Source organism: Coturnix japonica, chromosome 6 (genome assembly GCF_054131305.1).
Source record: "Coturnix japonica strain WE chromosome 6, WE-NBRP24, whole genome shotgun sequence".
Taxonomy (NCBI): domain Eukaryota; kingdom Metazoa; phylum Chordata; class Aves; order Galliformes; family Phasianidae; genus Coturnix; species Coturnix japonica.
The window spans coordinates 24,857,020-24,877,043 of NC_140668.1; the positions used below are offsets into that span (position 1 = coordinate 24,857,020).

A 20,024-nucleotide genomic window follows, 5' to 3' on the forward strand; every position below is an offset into this window, starting at 1 on the left:
ACTGAGTTAGAATAGCCTTGATGAACAGGTGGCAGGAGAAAAGTGAAACTGATGGTCACGATCTGCTCAAAGCATAACACAGATAACTGTAATATGCCATGGACTCCTGGGTTAAAACCTAAATTTAAGGATTTAGTCCAGTACTCAGATTGCTCTAAAAATAACAAAGATTACATTCTGAGCACATAGCTGAGAGCAACACTCATCTTCATCAAGCACCTTGAAGTACTGTTTGCACTTTGTGAGCGCTTAAAGTGGTAAGATAGGGTTGAGCTGGTAACACTAACTACAACCTGCAGAAGTTCTCCAAGTGCTGATGTGATAGCACTGTTTGTTTCTTGCTTCCAAGTCTGCTGGCTCTGAGGGAATTCAACTGTTTGAGAATTCAAGAGTTAACCCTTAAATGAATGGGCCTTGTCAGATTATTTCACACAGAACTAGTGGTCACCAGTTCCATGAGCAGGAAGGGATGGTAATATTGGGAGATTCTATTTAGCTGCAAAAGCCAAGCAGCCTGAACATTGACAAACAATTAATGCCATCTGAACACCAATATTTTGAGTAAAATATTGTATATGAATCTTGGATTTCCTCAGCTCATATTGCATTTTACTTTTGCCTGAAGAATGTTGAATCAAGAATTAAATATCCCAGCTTCAAAACAATTACCTGTACACAAGCGTGGAGCACTCTGAGAGCTTTCTGCATGCAAAACAAGCAGCAAAGAAAGCAAAAAATGACTTGAGTAATCTCTGCCTCATAGCTTTATGAACAGGAGAGTTTCTAGTGTAGTAAAAGGGGAAAGGAATAACATCTAAAGACAGATTCATTTGAGGAATTAACTAAAAAACAATTGTGAGAAAATGAGACACTTCAGTTTTTTTGCCCAGGGTTTCTTAAGCTGACATTGCATCTGAGAGGCGAGACACCATTCACAACATTACAAGTTCTGTTAGATCAACTTTATTATGTTATCAAAGTATGACAATAAAATATTCAAAAATCTATCGACTGCATTCATACACAAAAAGGGGAATATAAAATGCTAGGTCTCAGAATATACGTTCCATACAAAATACTGTTAAATGTAGAGCAGCAAAGTCTTTGCCAAACATTCCCTGAATTTAAGAGGGCCTTGAACACACTGTGTTCCAAGAACTACCTTAATACCAAACATTCCTTCCTTTGGTCTGCAAGTCCTTTGCAATTATTGCTAGTTATTGAAGCTTTCTGTTTTTAAACAGAATCACACAGTGACTCTGAGCCTCTTCAAAGTATTATGATAAAAGCCCCTCCAGCATTTTCTGTACATTTAGTCTAAATGAAACATATTTGGTCCTCAAGACTGCTTTTGGTTTCTAAAAACATTCTGGAAGAATAAAACCAAGTGAAAGTTACAGAAAGAGATATGATCCACATGTCAGGTACAACAAAGACGTGTCAGTAAATTCAAAGATGTCAACTATGCAGCATGGCAAAGCACCTGAGTTACTCCTTGTGAGTAATTGGCGCCTGTCCATCTTTCCTTAAGGATATAAGGCCTTAGAACACTAATTCCCCACAAAATTCTATAATGCTTAAATACTATGGCTCTGACAGGCCTGTAAAATAATGCTAAATACTCTTGCCTTTCAAAGGAGGGCCTCAGTTACCTGGTAAGCACTTTTCAAAGGGCTGAGTTGAGCCATTCAGTTTCAGTAACCAGAATAATGAACTTGCTGCATTTCCCTTGACAATGAAAACTCCGTCCTGATTTGCAAGAAACTGAAACTGAAGTGGCTGAAGATGGTTTAGTAGGAAAAAAAAAATAATAATCTCAATCTGTAGATGTAAAATGAAACTATAGTCTGTGAAATTATCAGGTCAGACTCTCACCAGAAGCACTGTACTTGCCCTATCACATACTGTAAAACCATGTTGTCTGAGAATGTGTGTTTTGTTACAGAGACCTGAAAAAACTTATTTTTAATCAGGAAAGCAGACAGAAGTTTACTTAAACACAGACTATTGGGCTTATCTCCTCATGGACAGCTAAAGATAAATGTAGATTAATTGTTCACAAACCATCAGTTAAGAGATGCAGCTAACTGATGTCAAACAGCACAAGATCCCAAAATCAGAGAAGAATGTTTCTTTTTGTGCCTCCCAAAAATACTGAAATTTTAATAAGCATCTTTTGAAACAACCTCCTTTGGATCTTCATGCTAAACTCACTGTCTGAGACTGAGAATGCAACTAACTAAAGTGATACGGATCTAAATGAAACTTAGAAACATTCTCCAGATCAGGTTAAGAAATGTTTGCTTACACTCTTCTCAGCTTTCAGCCCTTCATGCCCATGCTGGCAGCCCCCAGTTAAGCTTTCAACTCTACTCATTTGAGTGTCTATTGACAGGCATTCTTCTTCAGCAAGAAAGGTTGCTGAAAGGCTGTTGTCAGTAATTTCTTTCTGTTACAAGCCAGTAGTGTATTATAAAAAAAAAAAAAAAAAATCAGACCACAGGAAGAGCTTTGTCTTTGAGCAGTCTTGGAACACACAACTGACAGCCCTGCATAACATAGAACACTCAGCTAAAGGACTCGTGTGCTTTCCCTGCAACCCTCTTCATTTCAGCAGTAACCAGTTACAAGTGGCTTGGGACAGCATGGTTATTCTCTAGGAAAGTCCAGACAATATAGGTGCTGAAGTGGGCAACCGATGACATGACAATTCCTTTTTAAACATCAGGAAAATGCATCTTGACCCTCATTTCTAAGATGAAGTGAAAAAGCAAAGCTAAATAAGCAATTACAAACCTAGGAAGATATTGAGCTTATTTAGGTTTCTAGCTTGACTTTTCTTTTTTTAGACTTACAAATGAATTCTGAATTACAGTTTGAAACTTTAAGGCTACCTCCTGTGCTAAAATATTTGCATTCTACAACAGGAGTTCAAACCCATCATTTAAAAATATTAGTTTTATATGTGATGGCAGCAAGGATTTCACCAAAACAGTTATAATTTTACCTTTCAGAGAACTTCACGTTCTTAAGTAAATGAATTCTCAATATTTCCAATGAGTTTCGGAGATTAAGCCATTTTTCCTGGAGGACCCAGCATTTAGAAAGCATTGAAAGTTCTCTTCTAAAAAAGTCCATTCTAACTGCATGCCTGGTTTTGTAGCAAGCAAAAGAGAATCTCCCAGTGAAATTATTTCTCCGATGGTTGTACATGCCATGGCCCTTAGGCTGTTACTTCTGTGGAGTTCAAAGCTGAAACATGTTTTTCTAAGCATTGAAAACACAGTACTGTGGGAATTTAACTGTTACTTGTTTGATTATCTACACCTTTAAGGAACAGTGTATCTCAACTTCCTGAAAATGCAATCACTACTTAACCGGTAAATGAATTAGAGGTTAATTACTTGACTGACAATGAGGTTTATATTTCATACTGAATTACACTGGTTTACACTCCCTGCCCCAGTTCAGGAAGGTTACTTCATTTTTCATGAATACTCACCATCCATTTCTACTTCAGATGATCATTTTTCACCCAAAACTGCAATCCTGCACTGTATGCATTGTTTGCCAGTATTCAGCTCTACCAGCTTTAATTTACATGCTACTCTACACAGAAGAGGAAGGGCACTGCAGAGCACTGACCACAGTTCAGCTTCTTTCCCCTCATAAGAAAAATAAAGCAGTGTGAAAATCCCTTAAGCTCCAGATTTTAAGTCATCAGGCTTTCAATAAGCTAACTTTTCTTTTTTAAAGCTATATGGTACCTAAAATAAGCTTAAAATAATTCAGACACCATTGTTCCCCCCAGAAAAACCTTAACAAAAGCAAGGGTGGATATGATAAAAAAAATAGTACAGTACCAGACAGACCTCACACCCATTTTACCTGGTAGATATATACATTTGAAAACTAAGTTAATGGGCTGTGGGATCAGAATACAGAAAATCCTTTGAAAAGAATTTTCATGGGTTTCTTAAATTGTTAATATCCTTCCCTTGTTTTATGGGAGTCAGATTGCAATGCTTCCCAGCCCTCCCACTCCAAACCCTTCAAAGACCACAAAGAAAATCATAAAGTACGTGCATGGGGCTGCACAGTCTCCAAATGGAAGTCTGTGAATACTGGACAACACTGGAGGCAACAAAACTCATATTTGAGCAAGTTCTTAGATTATGAAAATACTATGAATCTTCATGGACACAAATCAGAGACAAACAACTATTTAGGACACCAACCAACTCCTTGAACGTAGTTTTTTTTAAAAAAAAACAAAACAAAATAAATAATTCAAATATCTAAATATCAACAGATCAAAAGGCATTCTCCCATATTTAAGGGAAGGCATCACAGGTGAGGAAAACAACTGTCAACACAACATATCACAAATTAAAAAGCAGCTTTTTCACATATGAAATAGTAGTATCATTGGATAGCATTTGAATGTGTTCATTTCCTGAAAGCTCAAATATCACCACTTCCTGTTTCTGCATGTCCACCCATTTTTGACACTGCAAGGCACTCTGTAAGTTCACTGTACCATCCCCATCACTGTAAATAATCTTGGGCTCTTTGTCAGGAAAGCTTTCATAATGGAAGGAATCAGGTGTTTCCACACCAGTACCATAAAGACAGTGTATGCGTACACCAGGTGGTATCATCTGGTAGACCAAGGGTTCAGTGTCTTGTCTCATGAGCCAGCCATCTTCAAAGTCAATGTCCCTATAGAATTTCCTGTAGTCCCGCAGGGTGTAGTTAGCAGTAGGTGTGCTTACAAAGACCTTGTCTGCAGGCCACGTGTAGTTGTAGGGGAGCATCCAATTTGTGGAAACAGCTGATCTCTGCTGGTCTCGAATCTTGAGTGAACTGATGACTGGTATTCTATTGTTGTCACCTTAAAAAAAGGAAGAATTTTATTATACACAAAACAATGCATGGATCTTGTGAGCAGAAGCAATTAGTACCACTCAGTGGCAACATGAGTAATTATTCTTTTTTGCTTACAGTGAAAGTTTGAGAAGCTTCTCACTTATGACTACCTTAGTGGTCAACTTCTGCAGAATAATTTCTGATAAATTAGAAGTTTACATAAAACTTAGTGGATAAATGCCTGACAGACCAACCAAGAGTACTGCTTCCTTTCTAATAGACTCATTTAGAAAAGACAAAATACTTCCTGTATTAATCATGTAAGAAATCAGCATTTCCTAGGAATTATACCAATTGCAAGTTTTATTTCAAATGTTAATTCTAGAATTATGTTCTGTGACAATACTGAAAGAAAAGAAACGTTACTATTCTTAGGCCTGTAGTAACTCATGAAGAGGTCTTACGGGCTAAACAAAACATTTTCAGGTTTGCAAATTCAAAACAAGCAGAGAAGTATTATTTCATTCAGAATAGCTATTAACCATACAGTAATTTTTCTGCCACTTGGCACAGAGCATTTTAACATGTCCTAGTAGATTGCTTTACAGAGGGTGTACATGTCTACAATTGAGGAAAAACAGGAGATTCTTGTAATAGTTATCTAAAAAGGATAAGAAATAAGCAAGAATTTGTCTCTGCTGTGTACTATCCAGTAAGAACTCTGTGTTCTACAGCTAGCAAAGAGTTGATACTTCTTAGCATCTGGGGGAGAGCATGGCATATCACTGATACCAGCATTTTCCCTTGCAGTCAGCAGTTCAAGACAACTGCTGAAACACTTGTATTTCTCAAAATATAGGTTTTCTGTAACACTGTAGCACTACTGTTTTCTAGCAGCTCTGATAATCTGAACTGTATCTTGCCTTGGAAAACAATACTTCAAAGCCCAGTTAGTAACTACTACACTTGAGAAAAGTTTTCACCTGGTCAAGCTTTAAGACCATTCAGTCTAAATCTAGAGAGCTAAACTTTATGAACAATAAATGTCTTATGTTACCATATACTTAGTAAACAAAGTTGAATATTTTACCCAGTTTAGACTTAATACATAACTACAGTTTAAAATTAAGAACAAGATATTATGTAGATATAAAGACTGTCCATTTTCCTTGGCACTTGGTTCCAGAGATGGCTCAAATTAAACACATGAATAAGTTACAATTTATATCCAAGTTCCTTCAGATTTTAACCATTCCTCTTGTCTTTCTCCATATAAGACAAAGCCATTTAATACATAGTATATATATTGATGGAGTTATTTTAGACTGAGAGTTTTTCTTTTTCATGGTAACTGGCTGATCAGACTTATTCTCCATAACTGCAATTGCTGGCAGATTATTTAGTTATTAGGCAGTAATTCAGATCAACTACACTACAAAAACTGAAATATCAAAACCAAAGTCACTGTTCCTGAAATAGCACCAAACTGTATTTTCCAGCTCCATAAGGTGGCACTATTGGTTCAAGCAAAAAGACCTCACATACAGTTCAGTCTTCACTACCATTTCTAGAAGGACATGGAGACATCACAAGCATAATCCTATGAAATGGCTAAAGATGAAACTCACATCAAAAATGAAAAACATCCTAAAAATTTGTTTCACATTACTGTGCTGTACAAATACTTAATTGCGCACACTCAAAGTTAACAAACACTATTAGCAAGTTCTCAGCAAAAGAACAAAAACCAAACAAGTCCTGAAAAAGAAAAAAGAAAAAAAAAAGTAGGAAAATCTGTAGCAAGTTTACTTTATTCCTGTAGAATAATAAGTACAAAACCTGACCCTCTTCCAGCTTTTTCTTTCAGAACAGCTCATCAATACTTAAGTCCTGTACTTCTGCACTTCAGGAGAAAAGTACCATATGGTAAATAACACACTTCAGTCAGCAGGCATTGACATCGTACTGTATGAAATAATAGGTCTAAAGAAAAAACATAGTTAGCATCCCAAGCTGGCAACCAGAGAAAAGAATCATTGAATTTTGCATGTGTTTGCCAGGGAGCGAAAAGAATGACCTTACTACTAGCAACAGAACTGTTATAAGCACTGCAATTCAATTAATAATGTATAAATCTGTACAAACACTCAGTTTAAGTTTTTGGGCTTTTCATTAACTGAGTTGTGCACTCCTATTCAGAATCAAATTCCTTTGCTAAGCAAAGCATTCTTCTGATCTGTCCATGCATGGCTGGCAATTGCCACATGCCCTGCATTTTAATGAAGTCCAGTTCGTGATGTCAGCTTTGTTTGGGAAGGAAGACCATAGCTAATAAATCAGAAGCAATCCATAATTCAGACAACAAAGCTTAGGTGGCAAAGTACAAAATACAGGTTTGCCATGAAATAATTATGGTATTACATGATCTACATCATGCGGTAAACAAGTTTCCGTTACTAGAGTTGCTTGGTGAAACATACTCTCCCATATTAAAGTCAAGGGCATATCCAGTATTCTAAACTTAAGAGCTCAAAGATTCATTTCCTTTTACTGCAAATCTTGAAGTTCAGCAGGCAGGCATCTGTGCTGTGGGCAGCACACCACTTCATCATTGCATCTGTAAGTTTCCCTTTATGTTCATCTCAGGCAGCTGTGTGATATTTAATCAAAGGGAACTATTGAACGAACTGCAGTTAGTGCTGGATAAGCAACACTGAACAGAGAACAATCATGCTGAAGGCAGAAGTGACAGAAATAGAAGGCACCAGGCCAAACAGCAGCTTGTGTCATCTGCTGTAAAGAAGTTAGGAGAGATCAAGAGGAAGCACACAGCTAATCATTAGAGGGTATAAAGGCTTTGTCCAATTCCATGAACAAGACAGTCAGGTAAAAAGGGTGTGAAACATTCAGGCGCGGTCACTTAAAGAATACTATTTTTAACTTCATATTATCTTCAACTCTCAGCCTCCATTTTTAGTATCATCCACATTTAGTATCGTGCACTATTAATAAAACACATTGCAAACCCTCAAATTACATACCTGAAGCCAGCACACGGAGAGTTTTGGCCACTCCTCCCCATGGAGCACCTAATGACACGTAGTCTTTTATGTATTTGTCTTTCCATTCCTGAGTCTGATGATTGAGGAAGTACAGGGTGTACATATTACCCATGCTGTGGGCAATTAAGACAACAGGACTTCCATACTGCTCATACATCAATTCTATCATCTTGCGAAGGGCCACAAAATAATCTCTATTCTCATCTAAATGGAAAATACACATTACATGGTTATAATCACTAATGGTTGATATTGTCCTTTGGCACAATTCTTTACAAGGTTATACTCTGAAGAATCAAAAACAAAAACCCAAACAATGCTTCTTTACATCACTGGTTTATGAAACAGTGAGTCTTTAACACATCATTCATTTCCTACTTCTCTGAAGCAAGTATATTTGAAAAAGATTCTCCAATTTCTCTCATCTTTAAAAATAAATTTAAGCCCAAATTTTCCTCAGAAATGTCCCATGTTGATGGAACACTAACTGTTCTCCCACAAAAATCCATCCACATTCCCTAGGAGCTGCTTTTTTGCCTAAAAAAAAAAATGATATAAAGTTAACAGGTCCAGAAAGACTCCTGAGTTGATGAAATAAAACTTACTAGATTATTCTTATAAAGGGTACATAAACCAGTTACCAGCTTATGTTGTAGATAATTGCTATAAGCAAGGTTAACTTAAGTGAGAATTCCAGCAGATTCCTCCTGGCACAACATACTCCGTCTCTATTACATATAATTAAATGAGCTTTAAAAAAAAGTAAAGAAAAAAGAAATCAATAAAAAACCCATTTCCGTAGCCCTGTAATAAGATACCAATTCAGTGTAACAACTGCATTATGACTTTGAAGTAGTCGCATCAATAGCAAAAGTCCACATTGTCGATTTTCTTCAAGCAGCATTCCTGGATGCCAGGACTACATGCTTCATTTTTTTCCCCAAGGCAAACTTGATACTAGAATATTGTCATTAATAATAGATATACTATTTCTTCAGTATAAGCTCACAAGCTGAAAGAATCCTACCACAGAGCTTTTATGTGGGTTTAGGGATACCCAGTCCTCAACAGCTAACTCAAAATTGGTGTTTTAATGAAGTTGTATAGCTGGGATGGGGGAAAGAGACCCAAAACTATCTGCTTACTGGAAGTGTCAAGAAAGTTTTGTACAAACAAGACATTATTTACTTGGTGCCTTTCGCCAGTCATAAGGTGCTCCTCTCACATCTTCATCACGTTTGTAGCCCCAGTCTACTAAACTCTGTACCAGCATATAGAAGTAACTGCCTGGAGACATCAGATAAAAGAAAAACAATGAAAAGATTAGCATTATGAAAAGAGGCCTGGATTCATTACACCTGATTCCATATATACAGACATTAAAGCCCTAATCTTACAAATCTGACAATCTAGGATCCTGCATATTAAGCAAAATGAGTTATGCTGACCATCTCCAAAAATTAAAACTTCTTAACTGCTGACTTATCAATCCACAACAAAACTTACTAAACACAGCATTACTGGGGGGAAAAAAAAAAACCCTTCTATGTCTGACCACTGAACTGTTTAAAAAACACTAAGAAATACCATAGAGTCATGGCCTTTGATTGCAGATCAGTTTCAGTTATGGCATGTAATACATCTGTAAAGATTATCCCTGATTTTGCCAGCATTCAAATGAATTGAGCAATAAAAGCTTGAAGTGTATCAAAGGGCAAAATTCTGGAACCACTCAGAATCATTTATCTATTCATCAGTTAGGATGGACAGAGATGGGAGGTTTCTGTAGCAAAAACGGAAACACAGACTGGCTGTAAGAATCTAAGTATATATTACAGGTTTTGAAGCATAGGATGCAAGTATTACAGTTAAAATGGATCTAGTAACAGCATAAGTGAAGCATCAAAACATCTTGATTATCACAGCCATTTTAACATTTTGAACAATGCCTCATTTGTTAGTCTTGATTGCTTATATAGTCCCTGACGTAAAACGCAACACTAAGAACCCTGCAAACAAAATGACACAGAAATATTTTGCAGCACAAATTTAACTGTGTAAATATTCTGACACGCCAACAAGAGAGATGAGCAGTTGGAGCTAGATTTTCCTTAAGGTACTTTCCAAGCCAAGCCATTCTATGATCCTATTTCCATCCAAATCCTTTAACTCATACTTGACACCAAATAACACTGCTCAGAACTAGGCAGAAACGGTGCTTGTATTTGGTATTTTGCTTGCCAAGCTTAAGTCACAGGATTTTCTATTGCATTCATCCCACTTTCCGAAGCGACTTGAACATGCCTATGTAAGTTTCATACAGAGGCCCTCAATCTCACACAAGACTGAGCAGTTTTCTTATCTCAATTCATCAGACTAAACAAGAGACAAAATGATGTACAACAAAAAGACTGAAAAGCAAAGTGAGCAACATGCTACTCTACTGCAAAAACTATTTCTACTTGCAAACAGAACTCTATGCAACAAGCTACAGAAATGTGATTTCAAATTAAAGGACATACCATAAAATCCTACAAGTGACAAAGATTTCAGACACAGCTGCTACATACCAACGCTCCTTTTACTTGGATCAAGGAATTCCAAGGAAAATGTCTGCCCAAAACCTGGGACTCTGATATCCACTCCATCTGGTGGTTCTGTTACTTTGCTTGTTCTATTATATACCAGCCTGGTGGAGAAGAGACATAACATGAAACATCATATTACCACATGACAGCTTTTATCTGTATTGGGCTGTACATTCTGAGTGCAGTAACAAAAGCTTTAAGTGCTATTAACAAGAAGTAAATAAACCAAACATAAGTAGTCTGGTGGCTAAGTAGTCATAACACAGCTATTTTACTTAGGTTTTATGCCTTGCATGCAGAAGACTCATCTTCCTTGTAAAACAGGGCATATAGCATTATGGCTGGGTTTCAGTTTTAGAACAGTACAAGCTACTTAGAATAATTCTACACCATTTCATTGTGCATCAAGCCACAGAATGGAGAAAGTTGTTAAGAATGTAAAAATGGAGGTGTGGCATTAGAAGACATACTTCTAGAAATCAGTTATTAGACAAAGTCTCCTACTTTAAAATAATTTATGTCTGTTTAAAGAGACCCCATGAGGTACTAAGGAAGCCCTTGAAATTTCATGACTGATAAGAACTGGAATCTCAGGAAACAGAAGTATGAAGTGTTCTGTGAGTATTTGAAAAATCCTCTTGAAATAGGAAGATCATGGAGGGTTTGGGGTTTTGCTTAGTTGTTTTAATGCCTTATCAATACAACTGCAGTTCCTGAGTACTGGCTCTTATCCCCAGATGGAGGTCTTACAATCTGAACTGATACTCAAATCATCTCACACACAAAGTAAAGCAGAGGAATTATTACATCTCCTTCCCCTCTACACACTGCAGGTTGTAAGAAATGGAATTTAAAACTTAAGATCCATTTTACAGCAGCCCACAAATTTGAAGATTTTTAATTACTGTTCTTCCCCCATCTACCTCCCCCCCCAACCCTTGGTTACTTTATTTGATCAATCTGTTCATTCTTTCAACAGAAAACGCTAAGCTGCTACTAATTAGCAACATAGAGTCCATTTTCTATACGCGCATAGTTATGTGATGAAAGCTAGTTATGAAAGCTACAAGATGCTACTTTTAACAGAAGGAACACAGATAAGCTAAAATATTTTCAGCCAGGAAACCAAGCGGCATATCCCTCCAGCATTCTATTTATATTACAAAATATATTTGGGTCCATATGTTTTTGGTACTCGGAAAGCTACAGGCAGAGATTTGCTCAATATGTAGCATTACTCAGAAAAGGCTGGGATCAAAAATTACTTTGAAGCCACACACAGTTCAAATTGGAAAATGAGTAACATGGAATGGTTTCCCATTACAGAAAAACAATTGCTTATTGCAAAAATATTACTTGCACATAGGTCAAGGCACACAGACTAAGTGGAAAAGCAGCATCTAGATCAATTTATGCTATATATCTTAATAAAAGAAATGCATCCTTTCATGTCATAGTTAATACTGCAATGTATGCAACCTGGGACCTCCAACAAGTACACTTATCAATCCTAGACACAGCCAATCAGAGACATGCTTTGACTCCTGAATTTTCCCAGCCATGTTGAAACACATTCATGTCACTGCATTTTTGAATGTGTTCATATGCTACTCTTTGAAGTATTCATGTTTTTCACATCCTGCTTTCCTCATATGCTCATTATGGTTGTTCATAAACCAGGAAAGATTTGCAGGGGATTTTGCCTAACCAGGTGGAGCAAAACAGCATTTTTGAGGAGGCACTGCTACACTGCCCATACTACAAAAAGTTAGAGCAATTAATTTCATTATTGAAGGATTTTTTTAATTGTTAGTTGCTATGCTGTGATTTTCACTATCAACCCAAAAAAGAGAAGGAGATTTAGGATTCCAGTCTCATGTCAGTGTCTTTTGTGTGCTATAAGTTTGTCAAATTCATAACTACATTATTAAAGACTGTGAAAGTCTGTAAAGATAGGTTAAAATTCAACTGCCACTAAGCTGAATACATTCATCCAATATAACATGCAGGTACAGTGTTTTTTAATTGCACATGCTAAACATTATTTGTTTTCTTAAAGTTATTTACAGTTTTTATAATAATGTAGTCCAGGAGCATTGACTAAATTTGTATAACAAAATAATTAAGGAAAGACTTCCAAACTGCACTTAAAGGACTCCACACATCTCAGCTGCCCATGGAAATTGCTTCCTAATGACTGCCAAGGGAAGTACAAGCTCTTATTCCTCCAGTCTCTCCTCTCTGTGCTATTCACTGTACCTCCTCCTTCCCACTTACCTCATCAAAACTTCAGTAACTCAAAGCAGCAGAAAATGTTCCACTTTAGATAAGTCTACGGAAGTCTGCTAAGTGCCCAAACCAGCACATAGTAACTGGTGGCAGAGGGAGGTGGAGGAAACTAAGAGTCTGATTTTTATCACTGATGGCAAGCTACCACACAGTTGCAAAAGCCACATCCTCCAGTTCAGCTTGTTAGACCACCTAGCAGAACTCGCTAGTCATTTCTCACTGGTCGTGAATATGAAAGTTTAAGGTGGAAGCAGTGTACCAGCTGTATCAGTCTTAAGGGAAAGAGATAAATACAAAGAGCAACAGATGCAGTCTTACCTGATATTGTCAATCCAACAGTCAATGATGACAGGCAGGAGCAATTCTAAGTTCAGCCACAGCGTAAAGTAACTGTCAGTCTTCTTAGAGCAGAGATAGTGCACTACTGATGGCTTATCTAATTTTGCTTCCAACTGATTGCCTAAGTCCCCTGGAACTGAAAAATATGAAAAGATTACACTAAAATGTAAGAGTATGACAAACAAATTGTATCACTGCAGTCTTTATACGCAGCACCACAGTGCTCAGAGATAATAGTCCTCTCACCTTCAGCCACCCAGGCTGCACCCCACCAGAGAAGATATACCTCAGGACTCCTCCATTGCCTACCCCACCTTTTCATTAGGTTTGTAGTGTTTTTATTTCTTTAGCCTTAAGTGAAATGCTGAAAGGTCCAGTAGCTGACCACAGTTTATTTTAGGTCATATTTCAAGGACACTGATATACTGGAAAGCTTAATAAGGAAGATTATAGCATTGCATCACACTCTAGAAGTTTACTGAAGTTCAGTCGTGTAACCTCAGAAAAAGCTGTTTAGTTACTGCTTGTAGAACTATAAGGCAACAGCTTGTTCCACAATCTTGTGCCTGTTCTGGCTGCTGTATCAGCACTCTCAATTACAGGAAGAACGGCATGTAATTCTATTTATATCAATCATTCATGGCTGACCAGCTCCAGCAGCAGAGCTGCCAAGGACAAAACAGGTTGAGATTTTGTGTTCAGGTCCAAAGCAAAGCAAATTATACAGGTGATATTTTGTTTTACCGTGGAACTCATTTGTTTCAGTAAAAATCAAATTCTTCCAGCAAAGATACTTCAAAAGCTTAGATAAGCACCTGCAATAACATTTAGAATTTTAAGAAGATGACGTTTCCAAACAGCACTTAGTCATGAGCACACCTGCTTGGAGTAGGAAGGCTCCCAACTCTGAAGATTATTATAAATATACTATAAACAAGAACATTGAAAGCAGGAAACTGCATACGGTCTCCCTTGGACTTATAGGAGTGATTTTAGATTAACTGCAAGATTAATTTGGTCAACATATTTTATCCTTAAGCTTCAAAGAAAGAGGCTGCGTTCATGCATCCAGTGGAAAAAAAAATGAGAAACATCACATCCCAGTTTTTAACTCAAGGGATGTCAACAAAAGTTGGTTAACAAAAGTGGTACTTCTATGTAATGCTTAACAAAAGCTAAGAGACGGGTTGCACTGGCACAAAGATATAATACTGCAATTCAAGTGTCATGAAAAGGTATGGTCTGTTTATAAAGCAGGTATTAACCCCAGTGTCTTTATCATGTTCACATATTCATATTGACAGTGAAGCAACTGATCACTGTAAGCTCACAAGTGGTGGGTTATTTCCAAATATATATGCTGCAAGCTAAAAAGGATTTGTGATGAAGCTATAGGGAACAAAGTACAAATTTTGATTTTCCAAATTATGTAAACAAGCACGCAAGATCTCCAGTCCTCTCCCCATGCAACTTAAGGGTGTTAATGATTTACATTTTAGCTGAAGAGCTACTTAATCACTTTTTGATAAGTAACAGGTTAGAAAAGATCACACTGAAGATGAATTCTGTGGGATAAGGACTCACCTTTTTTGCATTTTTTGTGATAGAATTTGCAAGCAGTAGAAAAAGGACATTTCTCTCTGCTTTTAGTCCATACACAAAATTCCTGCAGGCAAAGCAGGTTTTCTCCATCCCCACATCTACCAGTACCTACAGTTTCTAGGTCTTCTTACAAAGATATGACAGGAGTCCTTGCTTTTTAAAGTCTGCAGACTGACTCCATACATTTACAAAACAACTACAAGTGAAATCCTACAAAATACATCACCACAAGTTAAAAATCAAGCGCCCAAGAGAAGATCTCTAACAGTACCCGCTGTCCTTAGATTGCAACAGTGAAGTATATGTGTTAACTAATGAACTGCTACACTTGGAAACAAAGCAATTCCATCAGATTTGATGATCTCTTTCTGCATATCCTGCTTTTCAGTACGACTAATCCCAACAGAACCCATCCTGATACACTGACAAACCCAGTTCACTTTAATATTACAAAGTCTCATTTTTGTGTTGCTTTTTTGTTTGCCTGAACTGCACTAATATTACCATTATGTCTCCTTCTGGAATGCATTTTCATTGATTAAGCTTTATAGAAAGCATATGTACAGATTTGAGAGCCTAGAAGAAGCTACAACTTCTCCAAATTCAGAATTAAAACAATTAGCTTTAGGATATACAGATACCTGTATTGAAGAGTTAGTGACTGATTGACAGTTCCCATTAGAAAGCTATAAGTAAACTGCAGTCTAGGAAACAACTTGCCTGAATACCCCTCTGGAAAATTAGGGAAAAAGTAGTACCTGAATAATAATTGAAAAATATTAAGTCTGTCTGTAGGGCTAATAATCCACTGACTGGTATATTGTTCTGGCATTTATCTGAAGTGCAAATGCCTTTGGATAAAAATCAGCTATCAAATATTTCTCATGGGTTAAGACGTCCCTCAAATAACTGCCATGCTTTTAGTTCTAGATGTTGCCCTCCTCCAAACCAAACCAAACCACATTCTCCTGAAAAGTTATTCAAAACACTGACTGCTTCTCTTTAGGTTGAATGTCTCAGTTGCTTATAGAGTCAGCAACATAGTGCTGTAGAAAGGGCCCGTGTTTAAAATTAGGAACAAGAAAGCAAACAAGATCTCACATGATACTTCTAGATACCTCAGATCACATGAGGCATAAACAGTTAAATCACTGCTGACATCCAGCCAGCTGACCACACAAACACACACTCCTCAATTAGCAGTCAGCAGGAATTCAGATAAACCTCTTTTGCATGTAAATCAATTATTAACACACTTCATTTAGGCATCTTTCTAGAAAACTTTAGCCAAGTACCTAACGAATTGTTTGCAGAAGGTATCAGAACATTGATATAGTCAGCTCTAAAAGGTAAAGAGTTCAGTGAATCCACTGCTGATCTTATAAGGACAGGTTATTGGCCCCCAAAATTGATAAGGTGTAAGATAAGCCATCTACCATCACTGCATACTATATGAGAAAACGAGGTGAGAATTTCCTAATAGGAAAATGGAAGAAATATTTCTTATTAGAAGCGGGTTAAGTATATAACTGAACTGATAAGAAGAGTGCAAGATTGATTCTAATTGTGCAGTAAACATGAAGCAGGTCTCTAGAAGCACTTGCACATAGGTTTGGTTGTCGGGTTTTTGGGTTTGTTTATTTTTTGAGATCGATACTGTCAATAGAGCAGAGGTGTCAGGTAGTTTATCTTGTTTCTTTCCCATTTCCCTGTATGAATATTGTCCTGGAAGAATACAAAGTCAGAGGAAAAACATACCCAAATTATTTTCATGCCAAGTAGCCCCATGTTCCCTGAAACACCTGAGGGAAGGACTCTAAGACTGTCACCTCAGATTTTAATCAATGTTGTCTTGGATACTGAGCTTTCAAACAAGACTCTGGAAGTAAGGTTTTGACTTTTATCATGTTTATTCTCTATTGCACTACCATGTGAATAACCTTCAATGCTTTATTTAAATCTCAGAGAGAAAACAAGCAATTGCCCTAGAGTATTTTGCTTTCTACTTAGATCAGTTTGGTCCGTGTTCTACTTTCATATGCACAAACACGCTCTGCAGACATCAGCTCCTGCTATTCAGGCACCATTGGATGGTGTGCAAGCCAGCATTTCCCAATCCAAACAGCATTGCTGCTGCCCACATGCCTTGTACCAGCTCCTTTTCCATTAAGGCAGTTAAACTGCAAAATTGCTTACTTCTTCCTCAGCATGTTTGTTAGTTCTCTAGTGCTGTAGCAGACAGATGACTACAAAATGACCAGTAACTTCGTACAATGAAAGCAGGGAGAGCACTAATGAGCTATTAACTTGGCTTAGCTATTTCACAGAAGCTCGCTTTGGCTAGTTAGGTAGCTCTACACATCTGAGATCTGTTGGCAATTCAGGAACTAATATCTCAGTAGCTACAGCCAGTTGTTACAAGGTTATATCCGAACAGCTTGTCTGCTTTCAGATTAGAGAGGCTCACAGATGCTTGGTGTTGTTGTTTTTAAATTTAACATTGCCTGGAGAGTAAAACATTACCCATATAAAAACAGTGACCCATATTTACAAGCTGTGGTTCTACTTCCTTCTCCATTACTTGAGTAAGCACAGGTTGCAGCTGCAAGTGGGGTCATTACAGGAAAATGTTGAGAACAAGTTGCACTGGGTCTTATGACCAACACAGGTCTAAAATATTTATGAAACAATCATTATGTTGACAACATTCCTTTGAACAGCATTCCTGCCTTCTTTTAGGCCATAAGATCAGATGGCTGACTTGCCACAGAGTAAGACAAAACTTCTACTCCCTTTTCTGCTTAGAAAAGTTCAAAACACCCAAGCAGACCAAGAAGGAATTACTCAGATCATGAGACCACATTTACTACAAGTTATGCATAAAACTGAAGGCATGTGAGGAACTGAGGGTCTAGATGCCAGCCTGGTAAACTGAGAGGATCAACTCCACATACCCATCTCACAGTGACTTCAGAAACACCTCAGGCCTGTGCTGCCCACATAACACAGCCTGCAGGTACATCAGCCTCCTCTGCATTTGGCTCTCTAGCACAGTGCGTGTTTTTCACCCCTGTCCCAAACACCTGTTAAGCCAGCACTTAGAATGCCTCCCTAAAAATGATTTCTCTTAAACCTTTCTACCATCCTCATCACAGTAATTCCTAAAAAGCTTATCTCAACATAACATGTCACAGACACGAGAAAGGTGAAGAAAAGGTCGTGAAAAGCAAACTAGAATCAAGATGGAAACATGACCGACAGTCACTCCTTCTCCTCCTTTATTTGCTTGACCTTCACTTGCTGTATCATGTCCAATTGAAACTAAGCTCCTGGTGCAGGTGTTTGCTGTTTGTTTTTACAAAGACCTTAATTTGTATGCATCAAAAACTTCATGCATTTTGCAGTAGCAAGTTATAGCAGGTCCCTGCCTAAGAGTGCCTACTCTCCTCAAATACACAGAGAAGCCTAAAAGAAATGATACTGGTTGGAAACGCTGAAGCTTCGCTTTCTGGACAGGCCAGGACCAGGTGGCAGAGAAGAGCATTTTTTAAGACACAGAGGAGTAGAAGATGCAGGTTAGGTAACTTAGGCTAGGTACTGTGTGATAAAAGCTCACTCTTAACAGCAAGAAAATCTGTTTTTTAATCCACTCACTGAAGTGTCTGTACTCAATCACACAGCACTAGCCAGAATTTCTCGTACGAACACATAGATCGGTCACTGCTTTTAAGACCAATCTTAAGTAATGTATAAGCTTACAATTCATTCATCAGTAGTAACTTCACGCTGCTATATTCAGTATCCCCTTATCCCAATTGCTTCTAAATCTTCTCTGATCCCTTCATAGCTAGAGCTGAATATTGGATCAGCAACAAAAACACTCTCACCTCTGTCAGGAAGAAGCTTGCCACCAAAGTAAGCACCAAGGCTTATTGCTAAACCCAGCATTACGCAGTGGAGAGATGGGATAAAAGGCTGCTTCCAGCCTTCAGGGACAGCACTCAGAGAACTGCTCACATTTCAGTCCCAGCCTCGAGGAAATCCTTTCCTGATTCTTCTTCCGATTCTACATTCTCTCAGCTTGCTCAGCCATCTACCGCTGCTGTGAGCTCACACACAGCGTGCCTGGCAAACACACAGCACCTTTTAAAGAAGTTCTTGGTCAGCAGTTACTCTTCCCTGACAGAAGTTTGTAGCAGCAGTAACACAGTCAACAACAGAACCTGAACAGTTGTATATGTACAGAGCCTTATGCTAACAGCATGTTTTCCTATTTTCTTACCATTTTCTTCTATCTTTATCATCATTGTTATTCATGCAATGAGAGCACAGAGCACGCAGAACATGGTTACAGGTCTGACCACTCACATTAATGTCACCAAATGCACCTGTCCAGGACATGGGACTGCTCAGGGACTACATCTGCAGCAGACAACTTGTTCAAACAGCCCTAATTTATTTACGATGCTTATCCATGGACACAGAGAGCTGCTAAGGTTTAACTCCGCAGGACCGATCAGACACATAGATCTTGTGTATGTGCCGTGAATTACCGGGTGTTCCCGGACGGCAGCACAGGCCGGTAACGCTCATTGCGCATCGCTGTGAGCCGAGCTGTTGTTTTCAGCCGCCGCTCCCCACCCTGCCCACGGACCCCCCCGCAGGACAGGGACACCCGGTGCCTCCCGAGCCCGCTGTGCCCCGCGGCGCCCAACCGGGCACTGCTCTGCTCCGCACCCGCCCCGTGCCCCCGCCCGGCTCTTACCCAGCACTACGGGCGGCCCCGCGGGCCGGCGGCGCGGCAGGCACCCAGCGCCGGAGCAGAGCAGCAGGAGAAGGATGCTGAGGAGGGGGCTCCTGCCCGGGTGCGGGAGTAGCCTAGCGCCGGCCGGCGGCACCATCGCCCCAGCGCATAACCACGCAACTGTCTCCACTCCTTTACCCGTCGCTCCGTCGGTGCCGCCGCCGGAGTGCGGCCCCGCCGCCCGGCCCGGCCTGAAAAGGGCTCTCCCCGCCCCGGCCGCAGCCGCCCCGCCCCAGCAGGCGTCACCAGCCGAGCGCAGAACCAAGTGGGCACTGCCGAGCTGAGCTGCTGCTCCTCCGGTTGCGCTGGTAGCGAGGAGCGGCCCCACGACGGCCCCGCAGCTCCCGACCGACGGCTGCGGGGCCGTGCGTCAGCTTCATGCCTCTGTGCGCTTGTGTTGTCGTGGTGGCTCCTAGGGGTGCAGTAAGGGGCGTTTCGTGTCAGATTTATACATAAACATAGCGCAGGAGG

At 39.1% G+C, this 20,024-nt stretch overlaps 1 protein-coding gene and 1 long non-coding RNA gene across 4 annotated transcripts in view; one reads left to right on the forward strand and one right to left on the reverse strand.

Annotated features, from left to right (window-relative positions):
- LOC146760531 (uncharacterized) overlaps positions 1-20,024 on the forward strand; it is an 85,479-nt gene that overhangs the window by 24,701 nt on the left and 40,754 nt on the right. The window lies entirely within an intron of this gene.
- On the reverse strand, positions 948-19,746 carry PLA2G15 (phospholipase A2 group XV). Of its 2 annotated transcripts, none has more exons than XM_015873556.3 (6): positions 19,515-19,746; positions 13,127-13,283; positions 10,502-10,620; positions 9,120-9,218; positions 7,911-8,135; positions 948-4,894 (listed from the first exon to the last, which is right to left on the reverse strand). In XM_015873556.3, the coding sequence occupies exons 1-6, from the start codon at positions 19,648-19,650 to the stop codon at positions 4,383-4,385; spliced, it is 1,248 nt and encodes a 415-aa protein (XP_015729042.1). In that variant the 5' UTR covers positions 19,651-19,746; the 3' UTR covers positions 948-4,382. The 2 variants fall into 2 exon arrangements, with proteins under 2 accessions (XP_015729042.1, XP_015729043.1); XM_015873557.3 differs by lacking the exon at positions 19,515-19,746 and adding an exon at positions 18,637-18,712.